Raw genomic sequence first — 21,486 nt, forward strand, 5'->3', positions numbered from 1 at the left:
CTTCCCTCTTTCCTGATGAAGCAACCATTGGTTGCGAAAGCTAGAATTTTGTGTGTATGTTTGTGTGTCTATCGACCTGCCAGCACTTTCGTTTGGTAAGTCACATCATCTTTGTTTTTAGATATATTTTTCCCACGTGGAATGTTTCCCTATATATATATATATATATATATATATATATATAACAAAGTTTGTCTTTAAATATGTCTGCTTGTGTCTGTATATGTGTGTGTGTGTGTGTGTGTGTGTGTGTGTGTGTGTGTGTGTGTGTGCGGGCGCGCGCGAGTGTATACCCGTCCTTTTTTCCCCCTAAGGTAAGTCTTTCCGCTCCCGGGATTGGAATGACTCCTTACCCTCTCCCTTAAAACCCACTTCCTTTCATCTTTCCCTCTCCTTCCCTCTTTCCTGATGAGGCAACAGTTTGTTGCGAAAGCTTGAATTTTGTGTGTATGTTTGTGTGTCTATCGACGTGCCAGCGCTTTCGTTTGGTAAGTCACATCATCGTTGTTTTTTATATATATATATATATATATATATATATATACCAGCCCACTAACATTCCCACAGCAATGACCTAAATAGGACTTGTGAATATTTTTCTTGTCCTTTTACACCAGTATTTTTATGTATGAATTCCCGTATCAGAAAAAGAAACAATGTTTAATATGTCTTCAATGTACAGTGATGAGCAAAAACATTATGACCACATGGTTAATAGCTTGTTTCGACATTTTGGGAATTGAATACATCACTGATACTGCATATCAGGAATCTGACCATTTGATGGTAGTTTTTGTAGGTATGTGGCATTAAATGTCTACACACAGGTCATGTAATTTGCGTGAATAATGGGTCACTGATTTATGTATGCGGTGATGGTGCCTGATAGCGACCCACATGGGTTACATGGGATTTACGTCAGGTGTATTTGGTCACCAAGACATCAACATGAGTTTACTATAATGCTCCTCAAATGACTATAGCATGGTTCTGGCTTTGAGATGGACAATTGTACTGCTGAAAGATAACACTGCCTTTGGGGGAAACTTCAAATATGAAGGGATGCAGGTGGTTCGCAGCTGTCAGCATGTCTTCGATTACTGCCACAGCTCCAATGCAAGTACAGGAGAATATCTCCCACAGTATAACACTGCTCCTGCCAGCCTACATCCATGGTGTGCTGCACATTTCTATCCACCATGATGACATTTGTGGAGATGACCACTGACCTATTGTAGCAAAAATGTAATTCATCTGGAAAGCCAACACATTTCCACAGATTGACGATTGGTCCCATGCAAATTGCAATCATAATGTTGGGTCCACATGTGAACAGGTAGGGGTGGTCTGCTGACGAGCTCCATGTTCAACAGTGTACAATGAATGGTGTGCTCCAAAACACTTGCGCGTGCACCAGCATTGTGCTCTGATGTCCAACTATTTAGCAACTAGTGGTAGTTTCACTGTCCTCCTACCTCTTTCCATAGATGCTCCTAGCTGAACCATGTGAACAGTCAACCAGCTTTGCTGTTTTCAAGATACTCATTCACAGGCTCTGCATAGTAGTAATAATCTGCCCTTTGTCAAAGTTGCTTATCTCAATGGATTTCCCATTTGGAATCCATATCTTTGCTAGGATGATCCCCTGTCCACATCTGCTCAGCTTACACACTTCTGTTACTGCGCCATGCGCCCAAAACACTAAAAATTGCTCTGAGCACTATGGGACTTAACGTCTCAGGTCTTCAGTCCCCTAGAACTTAGAACTACTTAAATGTAACTAACCTAAGGACATCACACACATCCATGCCCGAGGCAGGATTCGAACCTGCGACTGTAGCGGTTGTGCAGTTCCAGACTGAAGCACCTAGAACCGCTCGGCCACAGCAGCCGCCCTGAAACACTACCAGGCAGCATCCAATGTCAAAGTGGGCAGCCGGGTTCAATCCTTAGTACCATCCTATGTCCAATTTTTTGCATCACACTCTTGTTTGTTTTTAGAAAACCAAACAAAGATGATGATTGGTGACACCCTCTCTGGTGGGCTGCTCGAATTTGCTTGTTCAAAGGCATTATTGGCAAACTTCATTGCTAATTTACTCAGAAACAGCGCAACATGTTGATTTTTTTCCTTAACAATTATTTCTTAGCAGAACTTATCCTCAACACCCTTACAAGCTTTTTAAACTGTTCGTGACAACTCTGGACATACATTAAATGAATTCGCAGTTGCAAATAAGAACAACCATCAGCTGTAGAATGGAATGATGACAATGAAAATCTGTGCCGCACCAGGACTCAAACCTTGATTTCCTGCTTATCACAAGCAGCCGCCCTACCATTTGGCTATCTGTGCATGACTCATGGCCAGACTCAAACTTCCATAAGTCGTCAACCATGCATGCATGTCCAAAGGAACTTTGCATTATAATCACAATAACACAGGCACTGCAACACTGCACTCTGTACACAGTGTAAGTAATATCATAATAAATGCCTTGCCAGAGAAGTTCTAATTCTCATTGATTAAAAGTTCCTAAATTTTATCAAATGTTCATGTTTGTTCTACAACAAAATATGACTATCTCTATCAGATTTGTTACTCTGCAATGAAATTTCCATATACAAATATTGTGCACGAACATTGATGTTACCCATGTATGTATTAATGAATGTTGTGGGGAAAACACAATTAAGTGATATCCTGTGTTCATGTGAGGGAAAAAAGCACAGCAAATAACTCATTCATCTTTTATTTCAAATATAAATCAATATAATAAATAACAGTGTCATATTTTCACATTGATGATCAATGACACACGTCTCAGTTTATTACACGAAACCTTTATTAAATTCAGTAACACACTGGTCCAGAACTGATCTCTGGTATATATTTAGAAATGAACAAGTCACTATATTCAAAATGACTGCAATCAACACACAACACTGCATGAATGAAGTCAAGAAATATAACTGCAAATTACTAAAGTAAGTGAAACAAAAGCACTGTTATCTGAATCTATACTTATTCTGTAAAAAAATTGTTCCATTGAGGTTTTAATTTTGATTGTGTTGAGTTAAAGTTGCCAGACACTTAGAGTTTAATGGATTACTAATTAAAATGAGCAAATGTAATTGAACTTTGGCATTTTGTTATGTCTGATATTGGACTATAAATTTTTGGAGACATTTCATGTTATTGGCTTTCAAACGCCAAATTTGTGGCCATAGTAAGATACCATTACAAACGTGATTTAAAGTGAGCTTTCATACCTTATGTGAATATGAGGGAAATCTTTTTTCACTCATTCTGACTGAAATGTTCAATTTTCTCCAATAATTTTAGTGTTGCGTGTTAATACCAGGTGTAATTCACTAAAATTTAAGGGTTGGAGCAGAAATATTTGTTCTGGTGCAAACTGTTGAATGTATTGATGACGTATATTTGTCTTATTTCTATTTTATATCATTATCCAATAAAATAAAAATAGAGCATAGCAACCTGTGTCACAATAAAAACTTATGCAATTAGACACAAATTGCTATAGCTTTATTTTGTTAGTCCACATATCAAAGAAAAGTAAACACATAACTGCAGAAGATAAATATTCTCTTAGCAACAGGTAAGTGGAAATAAATAATGCACATTTCACACATATAATATAACTATCTGAAATTATTATACAAATCCTAAGTAATGAGAGTGTGCAGCTTCCCTCAATAACTTGGATGAACTATCAACACTAAATGCAAATAGGCCATAAAACTTTATAGAATGATATTTTAAGTGTTTCATTTTAAACTTTTACTATCACTCTGCTGTATTTCTATCTTTTAATTGTCAGAGTTCATCACAATTTTCAAGTTTGTATGATCTGAAGCAACAGCCCTCCACAGTTGATCTATTGAAGACATAAAGAATACTTACGTAATCCTGTGCATTCAAATTTAAAAACACATCCTTATCTTCACAAAATTTGAAGGGGAAAAAAAAAACCATAACAAAGTAATCCCAAACCTCCTTGAGGATAAGGTGAAGACAGTGTGTCCCATAATAATATGCTGATGTTTAGCTGTCAATAAATCATCTACTTACTGTTGATTCTGTTTGACAATTCAATAAGAACTTAGTTTAGGTGTTAAATGTATAAGAAAACTAAATTACAGCACTATTTGGATAGCTGAATGTTCCTCTCACCTACAAAAACCAGGCCTATTAAATATTATTTCTCAACGTCAGTGAAGTTTTGGGATTTTTAACAAATACAAAGTGTTTATTGAAGGGATACCTTACTAAAAACTACAGAACTGAAATACTGATTCAAGAACTGCTGCATATCTGACTGAAATATTAAGACGCCATCAAACATTTGATTGATCAACTAGAAAAATTTACATTTAAACTACTTCTCCTCTTTGGAATCTAGTGTAAAAGTGAAAAGTGTTGTTTGTAGTTGTGGGAAAAAAATAAAGAATGTTAACAATATATTTAAAAGGAACTATAAAAAAATCACATTTAGAAAAATTCAAAACCAGACTAGATCTTTGACACTTCAAATTATTCATCACTGAAGAGAGGACAAAACATATACCTTCACATGAAGAGGAGGAGTTCAAATAACACAGTATTTGATGAAAGATAAACTCAAATTTGTCAATGATGTTTTTAGTTTCAACATTCACTGCCATTGTATGCCAATAAATATAGCAATCTCCAATGGAAAAAAAGCTTGAATCTGACACACAGAAGAACACTATCACTGTGCTAATACTTTTGGCTTCATCCATCACAAATCATAAATGGGTAAGTTTTATCTAAATAATTAATAACATACTTAAGTCACAGAACAACTCAAAGGAGTAAAAAAATCTATTGATATATCATCTTTTCAACTTAAACTACTATAACTGACAATGTGGAGGCCAAATTCTAAGAAATGGTTTACAATAAGTAATAGAGTGTATGTAATTATTACAGTGCCTAAACACAAGATATAAAAAGAACTATTTTTAGTTTTGAGTCTGTGAGATAGATTGGAAGGTTATGAAATGCATTTTTAACAATGATGAAACTGATTAAATAAACCAATGAACTTGACTATGATTTTTTGTTTTGTATACTCTGTGACAACTAGTACACCATCTAAGTGCCTGTGAAGACAGTTTCCAGATGTATGTAACAGTGTGCGTTACCACCACAGGCACAGAAGGATTTTGAACATTTCGTTTTCTATTTGAGTGGAATGTTATCCTATATCCACATTTTTGGTAGTCTCTTGCTGCATACCAGATTTAGCTGCCACTGACTATTATGGATGGAGTTACACCAAATATGGTGTGTATTCATTTCCTCTGCCAACAAATAATGAGGGCCTGACATATGAAAAACCTCCATCACTGTAATGGGTACTATAGTGAAAGGATCTGTTAGAAGTATGGCTACAGTGCGGACAGCTGTACAGCGATATTTAATTCCTATACTAGAAATCCAGGTTCTAGAAACAAATTTTCTGAGTTTATCTTTCATTTTATTTACAAACCAGAAGAAAAAATGTATCCTCTGTAGTCCTCATCTGAGAAATTAAAGCAAGTATGACCAGACTTAATGACATACTATATATCAATAACAAATTAGAGATTGAAGAAACAGTTAACAATAGTCAATGATTCAACAAACAATATTACAGTCAATTCTACTCTGATAAAGATTTCAACACTAATGTTCAACAAGTAACACAACAAAAAATTTAATATTTTAATACTGCTAATCTTCAGGAAATGCCTTATGAGAACAAACAGAACTTGTTTGCAAAATGTAAAGCAACATAATAAAACAACAATTACTTTATGATGGATTTAAAGTACAATACACCATCAGTCAGTAGTAGTAAAACACAATTCAGCACATCATGTGTCAAGAGGCTGCTCTTCTTATCTTCGCATTTTGTGCCCTTGCCCTCGAAGATGGAATGGTTGCTTTGCTCTCATTCCTAAAGGTGAAATTGCAGGCCACAAGTTAAATATGTGTGGAATAACAAAATGAAACACAGATAACCAACAGTTCTCTCTGTCCTGCAGCCAAGAAGTTTACTAGTATATTAAGTGAACTACCATTAGATTTTTTAGTTTAAACACACATTTATTGTATACCTACTGCCCCCCCCCCCCCACACACACTCTCTCTCTCTCTCTCTCTCTCTCTCTCTCTCTCTCTCTCTCTCTCTCACACACACACACACACACACACACACACTAACCATATACGTGTACTGTCATGGGAAAATATTGAAGTCATTCAAAGATATGATTTCTTTATTTTGTAAGGATTTCAAAACAAAAATAATGTTGATAATTATCGGGTAGTGGACCTGACGGATTTGGAGACTTCATAAAATTAGCAGATGGATGGAGAATGGTACCAACAAAGGAAGCTTGCTAGAAAGTAAGAAATATGTGAAACCAGTATTTGATAATATATCCCACTTGTTGAGAAATAGGATAGCATACGTTTAGATACTCAAATTATCAGCCCCAAATCTGAACACCAAGTTCTGAAAATTATAGAAAATTAAGGTTTATTTTATGTATGGTGTAAAACAGCAACAATTATACACATTACAATTATACATTATACAAACAGATCTATATCAGAATTTAATTTTAAGCTGCTCTGATTCCATAAACGTGAAAGCATCATAAAATTCCAATGCCTCATTTTCTCCTGTGGCTCAGAGCAGATTACCCCTATCAAAGTAGCCTGTAATGTGTTTCCATGAGGACTGTCATTAAGGGTAATACTGTCTACATGAAAACTTCCACGTGACTCGGTGGATGCCTGGACAACACGACCATAGTATTCTCATCAAAAGTACAGGTCATCACAAGAGATCACTGCTCAATTATCAGCTCCAGATGTGGAATACACAGAGAACCCTTAATTTACAGTACTATGCAAAAATAAATCTCACTGTTTATCAATACATGTGAATATTCATTATGAGATAATCTCCCACAATACAGATACTAACATTACTGTCTTTATCCACTTATATGTAGAATCAGAACCTGTTCTCTTTTGAGGTGTAATCAACAAATCATGTGTGCTTCTTCAGATTCTCCTGGCATAATTCATGACAAAATAGTTGCAGGTGAACAGCTGGATTTCAGTGTCCAACAGCCACAATATTTCAGCAAGCAACCACATTATCATCAGATGTGCTGGTGAACTGGCTGCTTAGGAGCTGGTGTGGAACTATTATCACATATCCCCCCAACCCCCTACCCACCAACCAGCTGCTCTCGTTATGATGTGGCCAGGGGTAGCCGCCACTCCTCGGCACACATCGTGAAAGGGGCAGCAAGTCAGAGGGAGGGAGGGATGGATGGAGTGGGGTGTGGGAAGAGATAAAAGTATTCACATCTCAGCATACCTGATGATGTCACTTGGTGAAATGTAGTGCCTGCTGGACACTGACATCTGCCCAGTCACCCTTTAACTATTTCATCAACCAATTACTTTCTCCATCAGTGCAAAAGCAGAACCACTAGGGACTTGGTAGTTTGCTGAAAGTATATCTCAGCCTCAATAGCCTTCCTGCAGTGGTTCATTCAATAAGCAAACAAAATTTGTGATCTGTACTGAGTTTTCCCTTTAGGGAGTGCTGACTACTGCATCAGGAAGACCACAAGCCAACGAGAGTATGGCTTTGGTACCATATTATATTTCTGATAAGTGAAGAACTATTTCTTAAACAAATGAAACTTGTTGTTGTTGTTGTTGTTGTTGTTGTTGTTGTTGTTGTTGGCAAGAAATGAGGAATGCACGAGAGTGCGACTTAGCTATAAAAATAAAATTCCAGTCTCATGTTTGTAAGAAAGTGGCTGGAAGACAAAATAAATCTACATTATCCACATACCATAAAAGTGTCTACAAAATAGTTACTATCTACTGTTAGGGTTATGCTACATGAGAAGACATTTTCATGATTTGTGAATGGTTTTTACACATATACCTAAATTAAGTCCCAAAAGTTCATAAATGAACAAATTTGCTTCATCTGAGAAGTAGTGAAAAGTTTTATAGACATTAATTGTTAATGAATCTTTTCACTGTTTGCAGCCCATGGTGGCAGTCCAACACTGTTTATTGGCAGGTGGCAAACCCAGGATGTCAAATGCCACCCATCTCACAGAATGTGGTTTCAAAAGAAACCACCAGATGTCACAGAATAAGAAAATCAAAGAATGTCTATTATCTACTACCAAAAAAGTTATAATGTACTGAATGAAAATCACATTGGAGTACAAGGATTTATTGCTGTGAGATAATACACTGTGTGACAAAACAATGTGCAGCAACCAGAAAGGGATGAAGAAAGGAAATGAAGTTTCACTGGTTGACAGGATATGTGATGCTACTTCAGTGATTACAGAATAAGTCACATTTACAAAGAACTTGGTAGAATGAGCCCACACTGATGCTTTTGGGAAGGCTATCATAAAGTCACATTCTCTCCCAAGGCAGGCTGGTCCACAACTATTGTAATTCATCCTTGATATCCTGGATATTGGCACTGGGACAGAGTTGACAATTGAACTGATCCCACGTATGATCTACTGGGGGGTAGATGTGGATATCTTTCTGGTTCAGGGGTACCTTAACATTACGCCGACAGTTCACAGAGCCATGTGACATATTTGGACGAGCATTGTCCCATTGAAAAATGGCACAGTGGAACTATTGCACAAGAGGTAACAGATGAGGATGCAGGATGTCCATTGTGTACTATTATGCCAGAAGAGTTCCCTCAATTACTGGCACCCATGATCTGACTCAAACCCAATAGCTCTCCACAACATGACACCAGGCTTAACACCAATGTGCCTCTCCAAAGCATTGGTAAAATTGAACTTCTGTCATTTGGGACAGTGTAGAGCAGTGATTCATCACTGAACACAGTACGGTGCTAATCATCGGCACCTTTCCTGGTCATGGCACTGCAAATGCAGCAGTTTGTCTTGTGTTATTGGCAGCTTATGCATGGGATGGTAATTCCTTAGTCAGGCTGATGCTAGTCTCTGATCAATGGTGCAGGAATACACATAATATTGGAGGAGTCCATTACTTGTTCCCAGATGAGAGGCGTGGATGTGAAGGAGTTACAATGTGCTTGGTGCTCAATGTTGTTATCCCCCATTGTGGCGATCTGATACTCTACTAAATAAGGCCTTGTAAGCAATTGAAGGCAATCGATATAAACAGAATATACCCCTACTGTACCCACATTCACCAACAATAATCTGGCGTCTCCTTTGCCAGGTACGTACCTTTGAGGGCAGCTGAATAATCACCAGATAAAGGTGAATCCCAGTTTGTCTGAAATAAAGTTCACAAGGAATTAAATTATGTTGAAAGCATTTTCAAATATGCTATAAAATTAAAAGACGCATAAATTGCAGCAGAGTGTGCACCGATATGAAACTTGCTGGCAGAGTAAAACTGTGTGTTGGACTAGGAGTCGAACCTGGCACTTTTGCCTTTTGTGGTCAAGTGCACTATCAATTGAGCTATCTGCACATGACTCATAACCCTTCCCCACAGCTTTACTTCTGCCAGGACCTGATCTCCTGCCTTTCAAATTTCATAAAAGTTCTTCCTTGAGTCCTGGTCCGGCGCACAGTTTTTTATCTGGCAGAAAATTTCCATCTTCTCTATGTTTGTTACACTGCACTAAATATGTGTCCTTACATACATGAAATTAAAATCTTACTGCTAACAACATTTTTCTTTATTTATTTGCTTTCATTATTTCATTTATACAAATCTGCGTGATGCCTAGCATGTCAGTAGCAGTTAAATACTGTCACATCTGTTCGTTTATTTAAATGAACAGAAAAAAACCGCAAAATACTGAAACAGTTGATAATATTTTTGCTACTTACAAATGAAACACAAAATGTTAAATACTGAACATAACAGACAGAATAAAGTGCAATAAAATATGAAAGGTGTTTTCCATGCAAAAGCAAATCAGTGGATACATAAATCAGTTTAAAATTCATTAGGCTTAAGAACTTGAGAGTCCTTTGCCTGGAGAAAAGAGAAAATGGGAGTCCACAAGGATTAAGCCTGAAAAGTTACTGAGTGTAAAAGGAGGTACAACCGGATTGAGAGAGTCGGAAATTAACAATGAAGTGCAGCAGACAATATTTTAAAATTAAATAGAAAAGTTATTAGTGTGAAAGACAAGAGTCAGTTATAGTCCATGATTCCCTTACATGACACTCCAGGAATGTAATCTGATGGTTCTTGAAGAAGCACTAATTTAGGTCACTTTCAACTTTTTTGGCTTATGGACAGATTCATTAGATTTTGGGCATCTAGCTGCAGAAACTTCATTTCTTTAACTGATATTTCAGCTTTACATCTTTTTGGCCATCTTCAGTGAGCTGGTAGACTGACGTTACAGAACTCATATAAACTGTTTCAAACACAAGAGCTATGTCACTGTTAGTGAGCTTGTTTAACTTTGAAAACCCTAACTGTGTCTTTATAGTATCTGAGGGGACAAAACATTGGGCATTGGTTCACACCTTTAACCATGTCCTAATGCCCAAGTAATGAAAGTCATCAAGGATATAAATACCGACCGACCTGCATTGTACATTTAAAAACTGACGGTCACTCACCAAGTAGTGGAGGGGTGTGTATTGTGAATTACTAGCAGGACAACAAACAAGGGGATCGGGCAACAGACTAGAATGAAAGACACAACCATGATTTTAATATCAATGAAATGAAGGTGAGCAGGATATATAACCATGTGAATAGAAGGTGACTGTGCCACAGAAATTTTTGCTGGCTTCAAAGACACAATGAAAGTTTTGACTATTACCAAAAGGAAGGTGGATGGAAGACATTAGAACACAAGCAGAAGCAACATGGATGCATATAATTGATGACTGTAATGGGTGGAAAAGCTTGTTGATAAACTTTGAAACCCTCAATATGTCAAGATAAGCATTAACACAATGGTGTATCATTCCCTATTCAGAAAAACTACTCTGCTGTCACTTGCAGACAAATCTTTTATATTCACAGTACAATGCAATGTATAAAATGCTATTATAATTTAAATCTTATATGAGGGCAGGAACTTCATATTCTGATTATTACTCACCTGGCGTTTCCTCATTTTTCGTGGTGAAGGTTTTGGTCTGCCATCTGACCATCCAGGGAATTCTGAAATATATCAAACATCAACATCTAACTTTTTGATTTGTCTACAGAAGAAATACATGCAACAGATAACTTACACACAGTCTGCTCTGATCTTAGTAAACAGTTGAATGCTCTAACCAACATAATAAATGAAACACACTTCAAAATCAAAATGCTATCAAGTTCTACACTACAGGGAGAACTATGAATTGATCCATGCAGAGATTACTTAGCATCAGAATTACCAGTAATTACAACAAGACATACCAACAGAGCTCTAATTTTCTAAGTCTGCTCATAATTCCAGGTGGTAAGTGGGTCAGAGATCCATATACCTTAGCTGTTAACCATCACTGAACCCAGATGTCTTTAAGCACAGATCTTAAGCAAAATTTTTCTGTCAAAATGGACAACTGTCCAAATTGCTGCAGAATTGTTAACAATGGCAATCAGTATGAGAAATATCAATATTATTTGGTAACTGGGAATATAGTGATAAAACACCAATAAAAGTGAATGAAAAATAAATCACACATATAACAAGGTACTGAACAAAAATTGCGAAATACAGGTCTTTGTTGATATCGATGGAAGAGGAACCATCAAAATTTACATAATACTCAACAAAGACTTGATATAACTTGCAGTCAAGCCAGGCGATCCTGTACCTAAAGTTCTACAAAATGGTGAAAGCTCTTTATACCCTAGCAGCAAGTTATTTTGAAAGGGAGAGCAAACGTCGTTTATTGTAATGAAAGTAGATGGCCAATGAAGGTTTTAAAAGATAAACTTCAAAGTAACCGATATATAAACTTTCTCACTCTGGTGTTTCATGGAGGCACAAGTTAATAAAAAAAATATCAGGTAAATATTGAAACCACAAGAACTAATAGGAAACTACAAAAAATTTGGAAATCATTTCCCAATGCAACTCTCTCACCAGTTGGCAGCTTTGTAACATTGCTCTTTACAAAACATGGTCTGCACAGAAATAACTGGGGTAAAGATGCAAGATGCCATGTGAGCCACAGTAATAAAAGCTGTTATATCAACATCCAAAGTAAACAGTACCCCAGTTCTCCCACCAGCAATGGCTAGTATAGAGGGCCCAACAATATCTGTGCAAATGATGGAAGAACCAAAGAAACATTAATACGAAATTAAGGTGCAGCAACAGTGATTTTCCTATCTTGAAAAGCAGACACCATACCTACAACAATTGTCTCCCAGCCTTCATCAGCAACAGTTTCAGAAACTTCATCAGCTATTGTTCTTGCATCAGTAGCTCAAGGCCTTTCAAAAATATTGGGCCCTCCACAAATTTCAGTATGGCAAGACCTTTCACTACCTGATATGCCTCTATCATCATTACTAATATCAGAGGCAAGCATAAGAAGTGCAAGAATCAGGAAACTTGCAATTCTGCAGGATTTTTGGTACCCAGCCTCTGTTTGAGGACTACCTTAACTCGCATAACTGCAAGTGCACGTCTTATAAGCTCTAATTTCAATTTCCAACAGAACTACCCAGTCAGAACAAATATTTTAGAAAATAGTAAATTTTGTATATTTCACTAAAATATAACAGGTCTAAGAAACAAACAGGGCCAACTGTCATCTGCATTAATAATGGCAATTCAATTGACAATGCCAATTCCCATATGTTATTTTCACTATTCACCATATGGTGGAAAGGACAGAAATTAGAAGTGGTGCAACTAGATAAATCAACTTAAGTGCTTGTTACACTTGGAATACAATGGAGAACTGTGGTGTGATAATGTTTGTTAAAAATAATGTAGTATATATGTCTACATATGTAAATAATTATTGTGTTGACCAACATTTTGAGTCTTGTTTCATTGGACTCCTCATAAATACGCTGTCTATTTATGTGATTATTGTTTACAAACTATCATGAATGGTGAGTACAGCATATTCCACAAGTAAATAGAACGATTTTTGCTTCCCTATTCTCAAAATCCAAATAAATATTCACACTTGGTGATTTTAATGTACCTTTTCTTACTTGTAATAATGACAGGACACAATCTGAGAATGTAATGAGTTCTTTTAACCTGAGGGCAGTTGTCGACTTTCTCACAAGTGTGTCAATGAACTGCATGATACTGATTGACAATATTTCTGTAGATCATAATAGATCTCCCCCGACCCCGGGTTCTGGATGACTTTCCTGAACTCTACCCTTTTTTCTAAATAGTGTTTTTCCTTCACCCCCTTCCCTCCTTTCAAACCTTTTGCCTTAAGGAGGTGTTACGAGCTCCGAAATCTTGCATAAATAATACCATTTATAAATGCGTTTTCCTGCAGTTGCTTGACAAGTAGATTTTGTATCTATCCAGTTACATTACATTTTCGAAAACTGATTATTTTCAATGATAACAAATGTATGACACAAATCTTAAACAGTCTGTCAGACCATGATATGCAGCTGTTGAAAATGTATCACGTAAGCCTTGCAAACAAGAGTAGTTTTATCAACAGGGTGTATACGTGGCCGAGGAAAAAAAATTCCCGGATTTTTCCCGGATTTCCCGGTTAGAAATACACTTTCTCCCAGATGAAAATACACTTTTTCCATGTTAAGTAACAGTATACTTCCTCGGAACCGTAAAACTTATCAATCCTTTTGATGGTTGTGGTTTTATACACCGGCGTAGAATTTCTCGGCACTTTAGAAAACGAAGCTCAGGGAAAAAACACGTTTTGGAAAGATGTCTGATGTGCAGCAACATGTATACTACATATTTTCGTATTATGAAAGTATAAATATGAATTCCACCAAACACCGCATGTTACTTTCTGAAGGATTGAAATCGAGATAGCAATGCGCTTCTGTAAGCGAGTCGCAGCTCACGTCAAGCGATAGCTTCAGCCGTTGACAGCGGATATTCAGAGCATAGGACATGTGACAGTCAGCCAATACCAATATCACTGTTAAGCAGCGCGAACACACAAATAGGTAACGGTAATAGTTTAAATGAATATACACAGTATTACTACAAGAAAAGAAAAGCTTTCACGTATAATATTGGTCTCTAAGATTAATAAGCTGCAAGAGAAGCTAAGCTTTCACACATAATGTTGATCTTTTTTTGCGTGTGTTACACTTCAAGATACATCACACATATATGCCACTAAAATTTTTAACAACGACATAAATGTCTGATCTGCTGGGCTCGAAAATATTGTCAATGGTCGTCCTCAAATGTCCGATTTTTGAATGAGAGTCAAACGCTCTGTGATTTAAGAAATTCATCGCACATTTGCGAACAGAGTTCTTTTTGCTTATAAGGAAATTTACTTTGAAAGTAACGCTTTTCAAACAATCATTTGGAATATTTTCCCTCGACCTGTTAGACTCGTTTCAGCAGTTGCCAAAAAGCACCAGATAACAGGCGTCGCCGCGCTTGCGCAGCTACGATGACGCAGGAAGCCCGTACATTCATACGTGTAAAACATTAAAAGATCTTACATTATGTCATAAAGGAAACAAGACATTATAGGACATTCCAAGAGTATGGGAATTTTGTGAAACATACCAAAATGCATAATTCGGCTTAAAGTGCACATTCGTATGTCCAGATGGAGGTATAAATTTTCTTGCAGTACCAGTACTGTATGTTTGGTTCTTTATTATGTCATAATGCCATACGTGCTAGAAGATGAAAACGTGAACTTGAAATGCAGCAAACAGTTGAAACTAGCCAATAGTGTGGAATTAAACACTTCGTTTCAAATAAATTTACTGCCTCAGCAGAAGCAAAATTTCTTAAACAAACCAACAAAAATAACTTCATTGTTCTGCAAGGTGATTAATGCTTGACTGTCAGAAAGGTGGAAACAAAATAAAATCTGAAACTAATAACATATTTTAGCTTTCCGTAATTATGTGAATGTATTTTAATTCACTTGATAGCTCCCAGCCACAGAAATCCGATTTGTTTTCATTTGACATGAGAGCAATTAATGAAGAGAAAACAGCAAAACCACTTAACGGTAACATGGGTCACGTGGAGACTACCACCTCCCCACTACAACTCAGACTGCTCTGTGCACCAGGTCCGGATCTACGATATTTCTGAACCTGGACAATATTAGATAGTGGCGCTCCCCCTCCCTCAAGCATTTGACGTAGGAGGCTAAAAATTTTAAAAATAGACTTTTCAAAAATATCTTCATTTTGTAGCGCACATCTTTCTGAAGAGTATGATACATAAAACATGTATGTTTGAGGGAATGTAAGACATGTTATTTGGTCTTAAGTGTGCCGAAGTGCAGCGCCATGCCTCTTCACGCAGCATTCTTCCATCGCATGTCTCTATATTTCACCCTGTGGAATTCGAATGTTTATTATTTTGTAATATGTGCCACCAAACTATATTCAAGCCAGCGGAAATTAAAATGTCCTGTGGTGCCTCTCCTGCTCCCAGTCAGCCGGGGTCTGACACCCTGCCCCTGCCCCTTCTCTCTCTCTCTCTCTCTCTCTCTCTCTCTCTCTCTCTCTCTCTCTCTCTCTCTCTCTCTCTCTTCCCTTTAAGAACAATTCTTGCAATTAATACTGGATGGGATTATTTGTAACCGACAGAACAAGGACTCTTCAGAAAATTTGCAGTCTTTATTGCATATTAGCTAATAACTTGCTGTTTTGTGTGACATAAAATTAAATAAGGATACATAAAATGAGTAAAGACAAGAGATATGCAAGACAGTACACATTTCTTCAATCCTTAAGCCCTAGCTTTTCTTTCCTCTCTAATCTTGCCACAGCTTTATATGGCATACTTTCCTTTCTGGCAAAGAATCTATTACCTCAGTCGCATGGGATTAGCCGAGCGGTCTAGGGTGCTGCAGTCACGGACTGTGCGGCTGGTCCCGGCGGAGGTTCGAGTCCTCCCTCGGGCATGGGTGTGTGTGTTTGACCTTAGGATAATTTAGGTTAAGTATTGTGTAAGCTTAAGGACTGATGACCTTAGCAGCTAAGTCCCATAAGATTTCACACACATTTGAACAAATTACCTCACCAAAGGTCGTAGTTGTTTTGCTACATGGAAAAATGAAACGTTGTTGTCTAATACTAGAAAAGCTGTTAGCAAAATAGTACCCAAGACTAGTGTAGTTTCTCGATCTCATTACGTGTATTTTGTCACTGTCCGCTAGATAAAACGAAATAGGCCTGCCTAATATTGCAGCAATTGTTACATGCACCAAATAAACGAGACTGTTTTGGCACAAATGGTCATTTCCATAATACGACAGAATATAATTCACTAAGTACCAATATCAAATGCCTATTAGGCCTACTACTAGCAAAAAGTTTTATGTTAGGAAACAGTTTCACATTTCATCCATGCACTCTAGCTTCTGAAGCACGAGATTGAAAAGCAGTAGTACAAAATTTTTATATAAATTTGGAATCGTCATATTGTTCCGTAATTTGTGTGAGGCCCCGTTTCTTCTCCTCCTTCTTCGTTCTAACAAACAATCTTGTCATCACTAATTCTATAACTATTCCTGACTGTCCTCTGGTTAAATTCACTAACCCTGCCACGGTCACCGGTTTAACTGTACCGCATTTATTCCCCAGTTAGGCGTTATTACGTGTTCGTACAACGCGTTTTCCTCGCTACTCCCAGAATAGAACTTTAGTGGCTGTTAGCCTGGAACTGCATAACTGGCCCTTAATAGTGTAGCAGTCTGGCCAAAAATTTTCTGTCAAAATTTAATTTTCTTGGATACACGGAAAAAACAATACGTAATCTTTGCTGCCTGTTATTCCTCTTAGTCGTTTATTTCCACTCTGGTAGTCTGACTCTATGGATTTCGCTAGTAATTATAACAACACTGATCATTTGCAAACCCAGTCAACGACATAAACAGCAATTGGCATTCACCTGTTCAGCTTTATTCCGATCAGCTCGTATAGCCTTGTCCCCTTTTGTCTGCAGGAAAGTTTATTTCTAGATGCGACGGGGATTCCCCTGGCAGAGGCATTACGCACACTATGCACGCATTCAAAAATCAACTTACGATACACTCAGAAATCACTTTAGAATTTGTTCAAAAATGTTCAAAAACTAATGGGGATGCGTTCAAAATCATATGAGTAATGGACAGACCAACGTGCGCTGGATGCTAGGCGCTTTGTGAAACAAGGTCATTTTCCTCAATAATATGGAACTATTAAAACCAGCTTTTGGAGATAATTGTATGAGCCAGTCAATGGTTTGGTTTTGTCTGGTTCAACAGATTTAAAACTGGCTGTGAATCATTTGAAGATGAATCACGGTCTGGCCGTCCTTCCACCTCAAAAACGAATAAAAATGTTGTCAAAGTTAGCAACTTAGTGTGCTCTGATCATAGACTTAAAATCAGAGAGCTGGCTGATGAACTTAATTTAAGTTTCTATGCAATTCAGTCAATATTAACTGAAGATAAGAACATGTGTTGAGTGTCTGCAAAATTCATTCCACAAGTGTTGTCAAGTGATCAGAGACAATACCGACTTGAAGTGTGCCAAGAACTGATTAATCGGACTAAAAATTACCTAGATTTGTTAAACAGGATAATTACAGGTGACGAATTGTGGGTATATGGATATGATCCTGAAACCGAAGTGCAGTCTTCGCAGTGGAAGACTCCAGGTTCACCACAACCGAAGAAAGCACGGCAAGTCGGTCGAAGGTGGAGACAACGGTGCTGATTTTTTTTTGATTCTACCGGTATTGTGCATCATGAACTTACCCTTGGAGGACAGACTATTAACGAGGAATACTACAAATGTGTCCTTGAGTGTTTGCATGAAAAGGTGTGGAAGAAAAGGCCTACATTGTGGAAAGACAGAAGTTGGGTGCTACACCATGACAATGCTCTGGCTCATCATGCCTTCTCTATCATCGAATTTTTGACCGAATTCAAAATTCCTGTACTTCCACAACCGCCAAATTCCCCTGATTTGCCCCCTGCAGACTTCTACCTGTGTCCTAAACTGAAATTTTCACTGAAAGGGAAGTGATTTGACTCGACTGAAGACATCCAGGCAAATACGGAGAGCGTCCTTAACACACATCAGGAAAAAAATTTCCAGGAATGTTTCCAAAAGTGGAAACACTGTTGGAATCACTGTGTTCAGTCAGAAGGGGACTATTTTGAAGGAGATGCGTCACAGCAGCATGTAAGTACCACCATTGTACAATTACAAGCCCATTCTTAAAACTTTTCAATCACATCTCGTAGCTTTGGACTGAGTTTTAATCCTAGGCCCCTTAATGCCTTGTCATACAGAGCTGTAATGCTTCACAGGGGTGCATTTTTCATTTAATGGCAAATTTATTTTCTAAAACTTTTATCTCAGTGCGAAATGACAATGAAATGAAACACCTCTCTTAATATTTTGATGAAGAGAAGAACATGAAGCAGCTAAGTACAAAACTTGATATTTTTATACTGATGCAGCCTTGTGGTGAATGCCGTTTAAGAACAAAATTTAAACTGATGAACTTTTATTTCATCACCATTTTATTTAAACACTAAACATGAAAACACAGGATGAGGATAGGATTAGATTATTACTTATTTTGCCTTTTACGAAAGAATGAGTGTCAGATACCACTTCTTGAGCACAGCTAATTTGAAGAAAAGTTGATGCCCATCAGTGAGCTTCTATGAGTGGATTTCATTCTCTTCAAAGTGTAAAATAGTTGCTTCCATGAGAATGTAGATGCAAACATTAATGTAACTGTAGCTGCAGAGTTGTAAAGTCATGGAAATTTATGTTGAGAAAAATTCTAATAAAAAATCTGAGAGACTAATTTTGTTATGCAACTTATCATGCAACTGCCAGTCACGCTGTAAGCCTGTAAGTTTTAACTGTAGCTCAGTTTCCAAATTGTCAACAACAAGTGAAGGTCAATAAAACTGTGCAATAATTGGGCAATCTGAAATATAAAATGGTAAGTCTCACGAAGTGCAGATACATTTGTTGAGTGTTTCTCCAGAAAACAAAAAATATATTTTCATGGTGAAAATGTTGGGGAAAATTATTCAAATCTTTATTTATCTGCTCTCATATGATGAATACTTATTTCAGTCGAATCATTAATAGTGTTTCCTTTAATTTTTGCACATCCACTTCTTGTTCTTTACGTTCCGTGAGTCCATAATTCTTTGACGAAAAGTACTGTACTGTCACTGAAAAGTGAATTTTTTTGTTGTGTTCAGAGCTTTGAAGCACAGTATCCATCTCAAGTTACCTTCGTATACTATAAACATAGAGGCACATTTTAAACTGATGTTAGTGTGTCAGACCTTTGCTTGTAGTTCCTAACCCAGCCAAAATGTGATTTTTCATTGATTTAAAAAGAGCTACTCTCTACTTTAAACACAGCAATGTATTTAAATATGCCCGCATTTAAGGCAATGTCAAACATAACTACAGTCATTCCTCTGAAGACAGCACATTGGCTGCAGTTCCTCTGTGCTTCATAACTACGTTTGACGGCCCCATTTTACCACAAGTACTCTACTCATTCCTCAGGCAGCAAGTGAGCATGAGTGCTCTTGCTCACGTAGTCACATTGTGAATACATCTTTATCAACTGCCATGGAGTTTGAGCCAAAAAGCACACTTTGCCCTATTTGCAGACACCACCATCATTACAACTGATAAATTACCCTACTACAGTCTACAGAATACTGTGATCATTATATACAAAGAAGCTCTAGAGGGGTTCACTTTAAATGGCCTGCCTCTCAATGTTAACATGACTCAGTACATTCAGTTTCAAACAGCACACAAAGCACAGGAAGATGATGAAATAAAATATGGTGACAAAGAAATATTGAGAGATGATACTTCCAGATTTCTGGGATTATATATTAATAATAACCTAAACTGGCCACTTCATATCCTCGGCTTGTGTAAAAGACTGAATTCGACAGCATTTTTCATCACTTGACTGCATTTGTTTGTCGCTTCAAAACAATCAAAACAGCATATCTTGGATATTTCCTATCACCTGGGTGTTGTTGTTGTTTTTGTTGTTGTTGTTGTTGTTGTGGTCTTCAGTCATGAGACTGGTTTGATGCAGCTCTCCATGCTACTCTATCCTGTGCAAGCTTCTTCGTCTCCCAGTACTCACTACAACCTACATCCTTCTGAATCTGCTTAGTGTATTCATCTCTTGGTCGCCCTCTACGATTTTTACCCACCGCGCTGCCCTCCAATGCTAAATTTGTGATACCCTGATGCCTCAGAACATGTCCTACCAACCGCTCCCTTCTTCTTGTCTAGTTGTGCCATAAACTCCTCTTCTCCCCAATTCTGTTGAATACCTCCTCTTTAGTTATGTGATCTACCCATCTAATCTTCAGCATTCTTCTGTAGCACCACATTTCGAAAGCTTCTATTATTTTCTTGTCCAAACTATTTACTGTTCGTGTTTCACTTCCATACATGGCTACACTCCATACAAATACTTTCAGAAATGACTTCCTGACACTTAAATCTATACCCGATGTTAACAAATTTCTCTTATGCAGAAACGCTTTCCTTGCCATTGCCTGTCTACATTTTATATCCTCTCTACTTCGACCATCATCAGTTATTTTGCTCCCCAAATAGCAAAACTCCTTTACTGCTTTAAGTGTCTCGTTTCCTAATCTAATTCCCTCAGCATCACCCAACTCAATTCGACTATATTCCATTATCCTCATTTTCCTTTCTTGATGTTCATCTTATATCCTCCTTTCAAGACACTGTCCATTCCGTTCAACTGCTCTTCCAAGTCCTGTGCTGTCTCTGACAGAATTACAATGTCATCGGCGAACCTCAAAGTGTTTATTTCTTCTCCATGGATTTTAATACCTACTCCGAATTTTTCTTTTGTTTTCTTTGCTGGTTGCTCAATATACAGTTGAATAACATCGGGGAGAGGCTATAACCCTGTCTCACTCCCTTCCCAACCACTGCTTCCCTTTCGCGCCCCTCGACTCTTATAACTGCCATCTGGTTTCTGTACAAATTGTAAATAGGCTTCTGCTCCCTGTATTTTACCCCTGCCACCTTCAGAATTTGAAAGAGAGTATTCCAGTCAACATTGTCAAAAGCTTTCTCTAAGTCGACAAATGCTAGAAACGTATGTTTGCCTTTTCTTAATCTAGCTTCTAAAATAAGTTGTAGGGTCAGTATTGCCTCACGTGTTCCCATATTTCTACGGAATCCAAACTGATCTTCCCCGAGGTCGG

The 21,486-nt window shown here is 37.5% G+C and overlaps 1 protein-coding gene across 5 annotated transcripts in view; it reads right to left on the reverse strand.

Moving 5' to 3' along the window:
• Positions 1-2,737: 2,737 nt before the first annotated feature.
• LOC124594786 (transmembrane channel-like protein 5) overlaps positions 2,738-21,486 on the reverse strand; it is a 279,471-nt gene continuing 260,722 nt past the window's right edge. For all 5 annotated transcript variants that reach the window (XM_047133199.1, XM_047133201.1, XM_047133200.1 and 2 more), the window contains exons 17-19: positions 11,181-11,242; positions 9,328-9,376; positions 2,738-5,990 (exon numbers count right to left, since the gene is read on the reverse strand). In XM_047133199.1, the coding sequence (XP_046989155.1) occupies positions 5,932-5,990; positions 9,328-9,376; positions 11,181-11,242 (170 nt within the window). In that variant the 3' untranslated portion in view covers positions 2,738-5,931. The remainder of the gene's footprint in view (positions 5,991-9,327; positions 9,377-11,180; positions 11,243-21,486) is intronic.

This window comes from Schistocerca americana, chromosome 2, assembly GCF_021461395.2.
Source record: "Schistocerca americana isolate TAMUIC-IGC-003095 chromosome 2, iqSchAmer2.1, whole genome shotgun sequence".
NCBI classification, from domain to species: domain Eukaryota; kingdom Metazoa; phylum Arthropoda; class Insecta; order Orthoptera; family Acrididae; genus Schistocerca; species Schistocerca americana.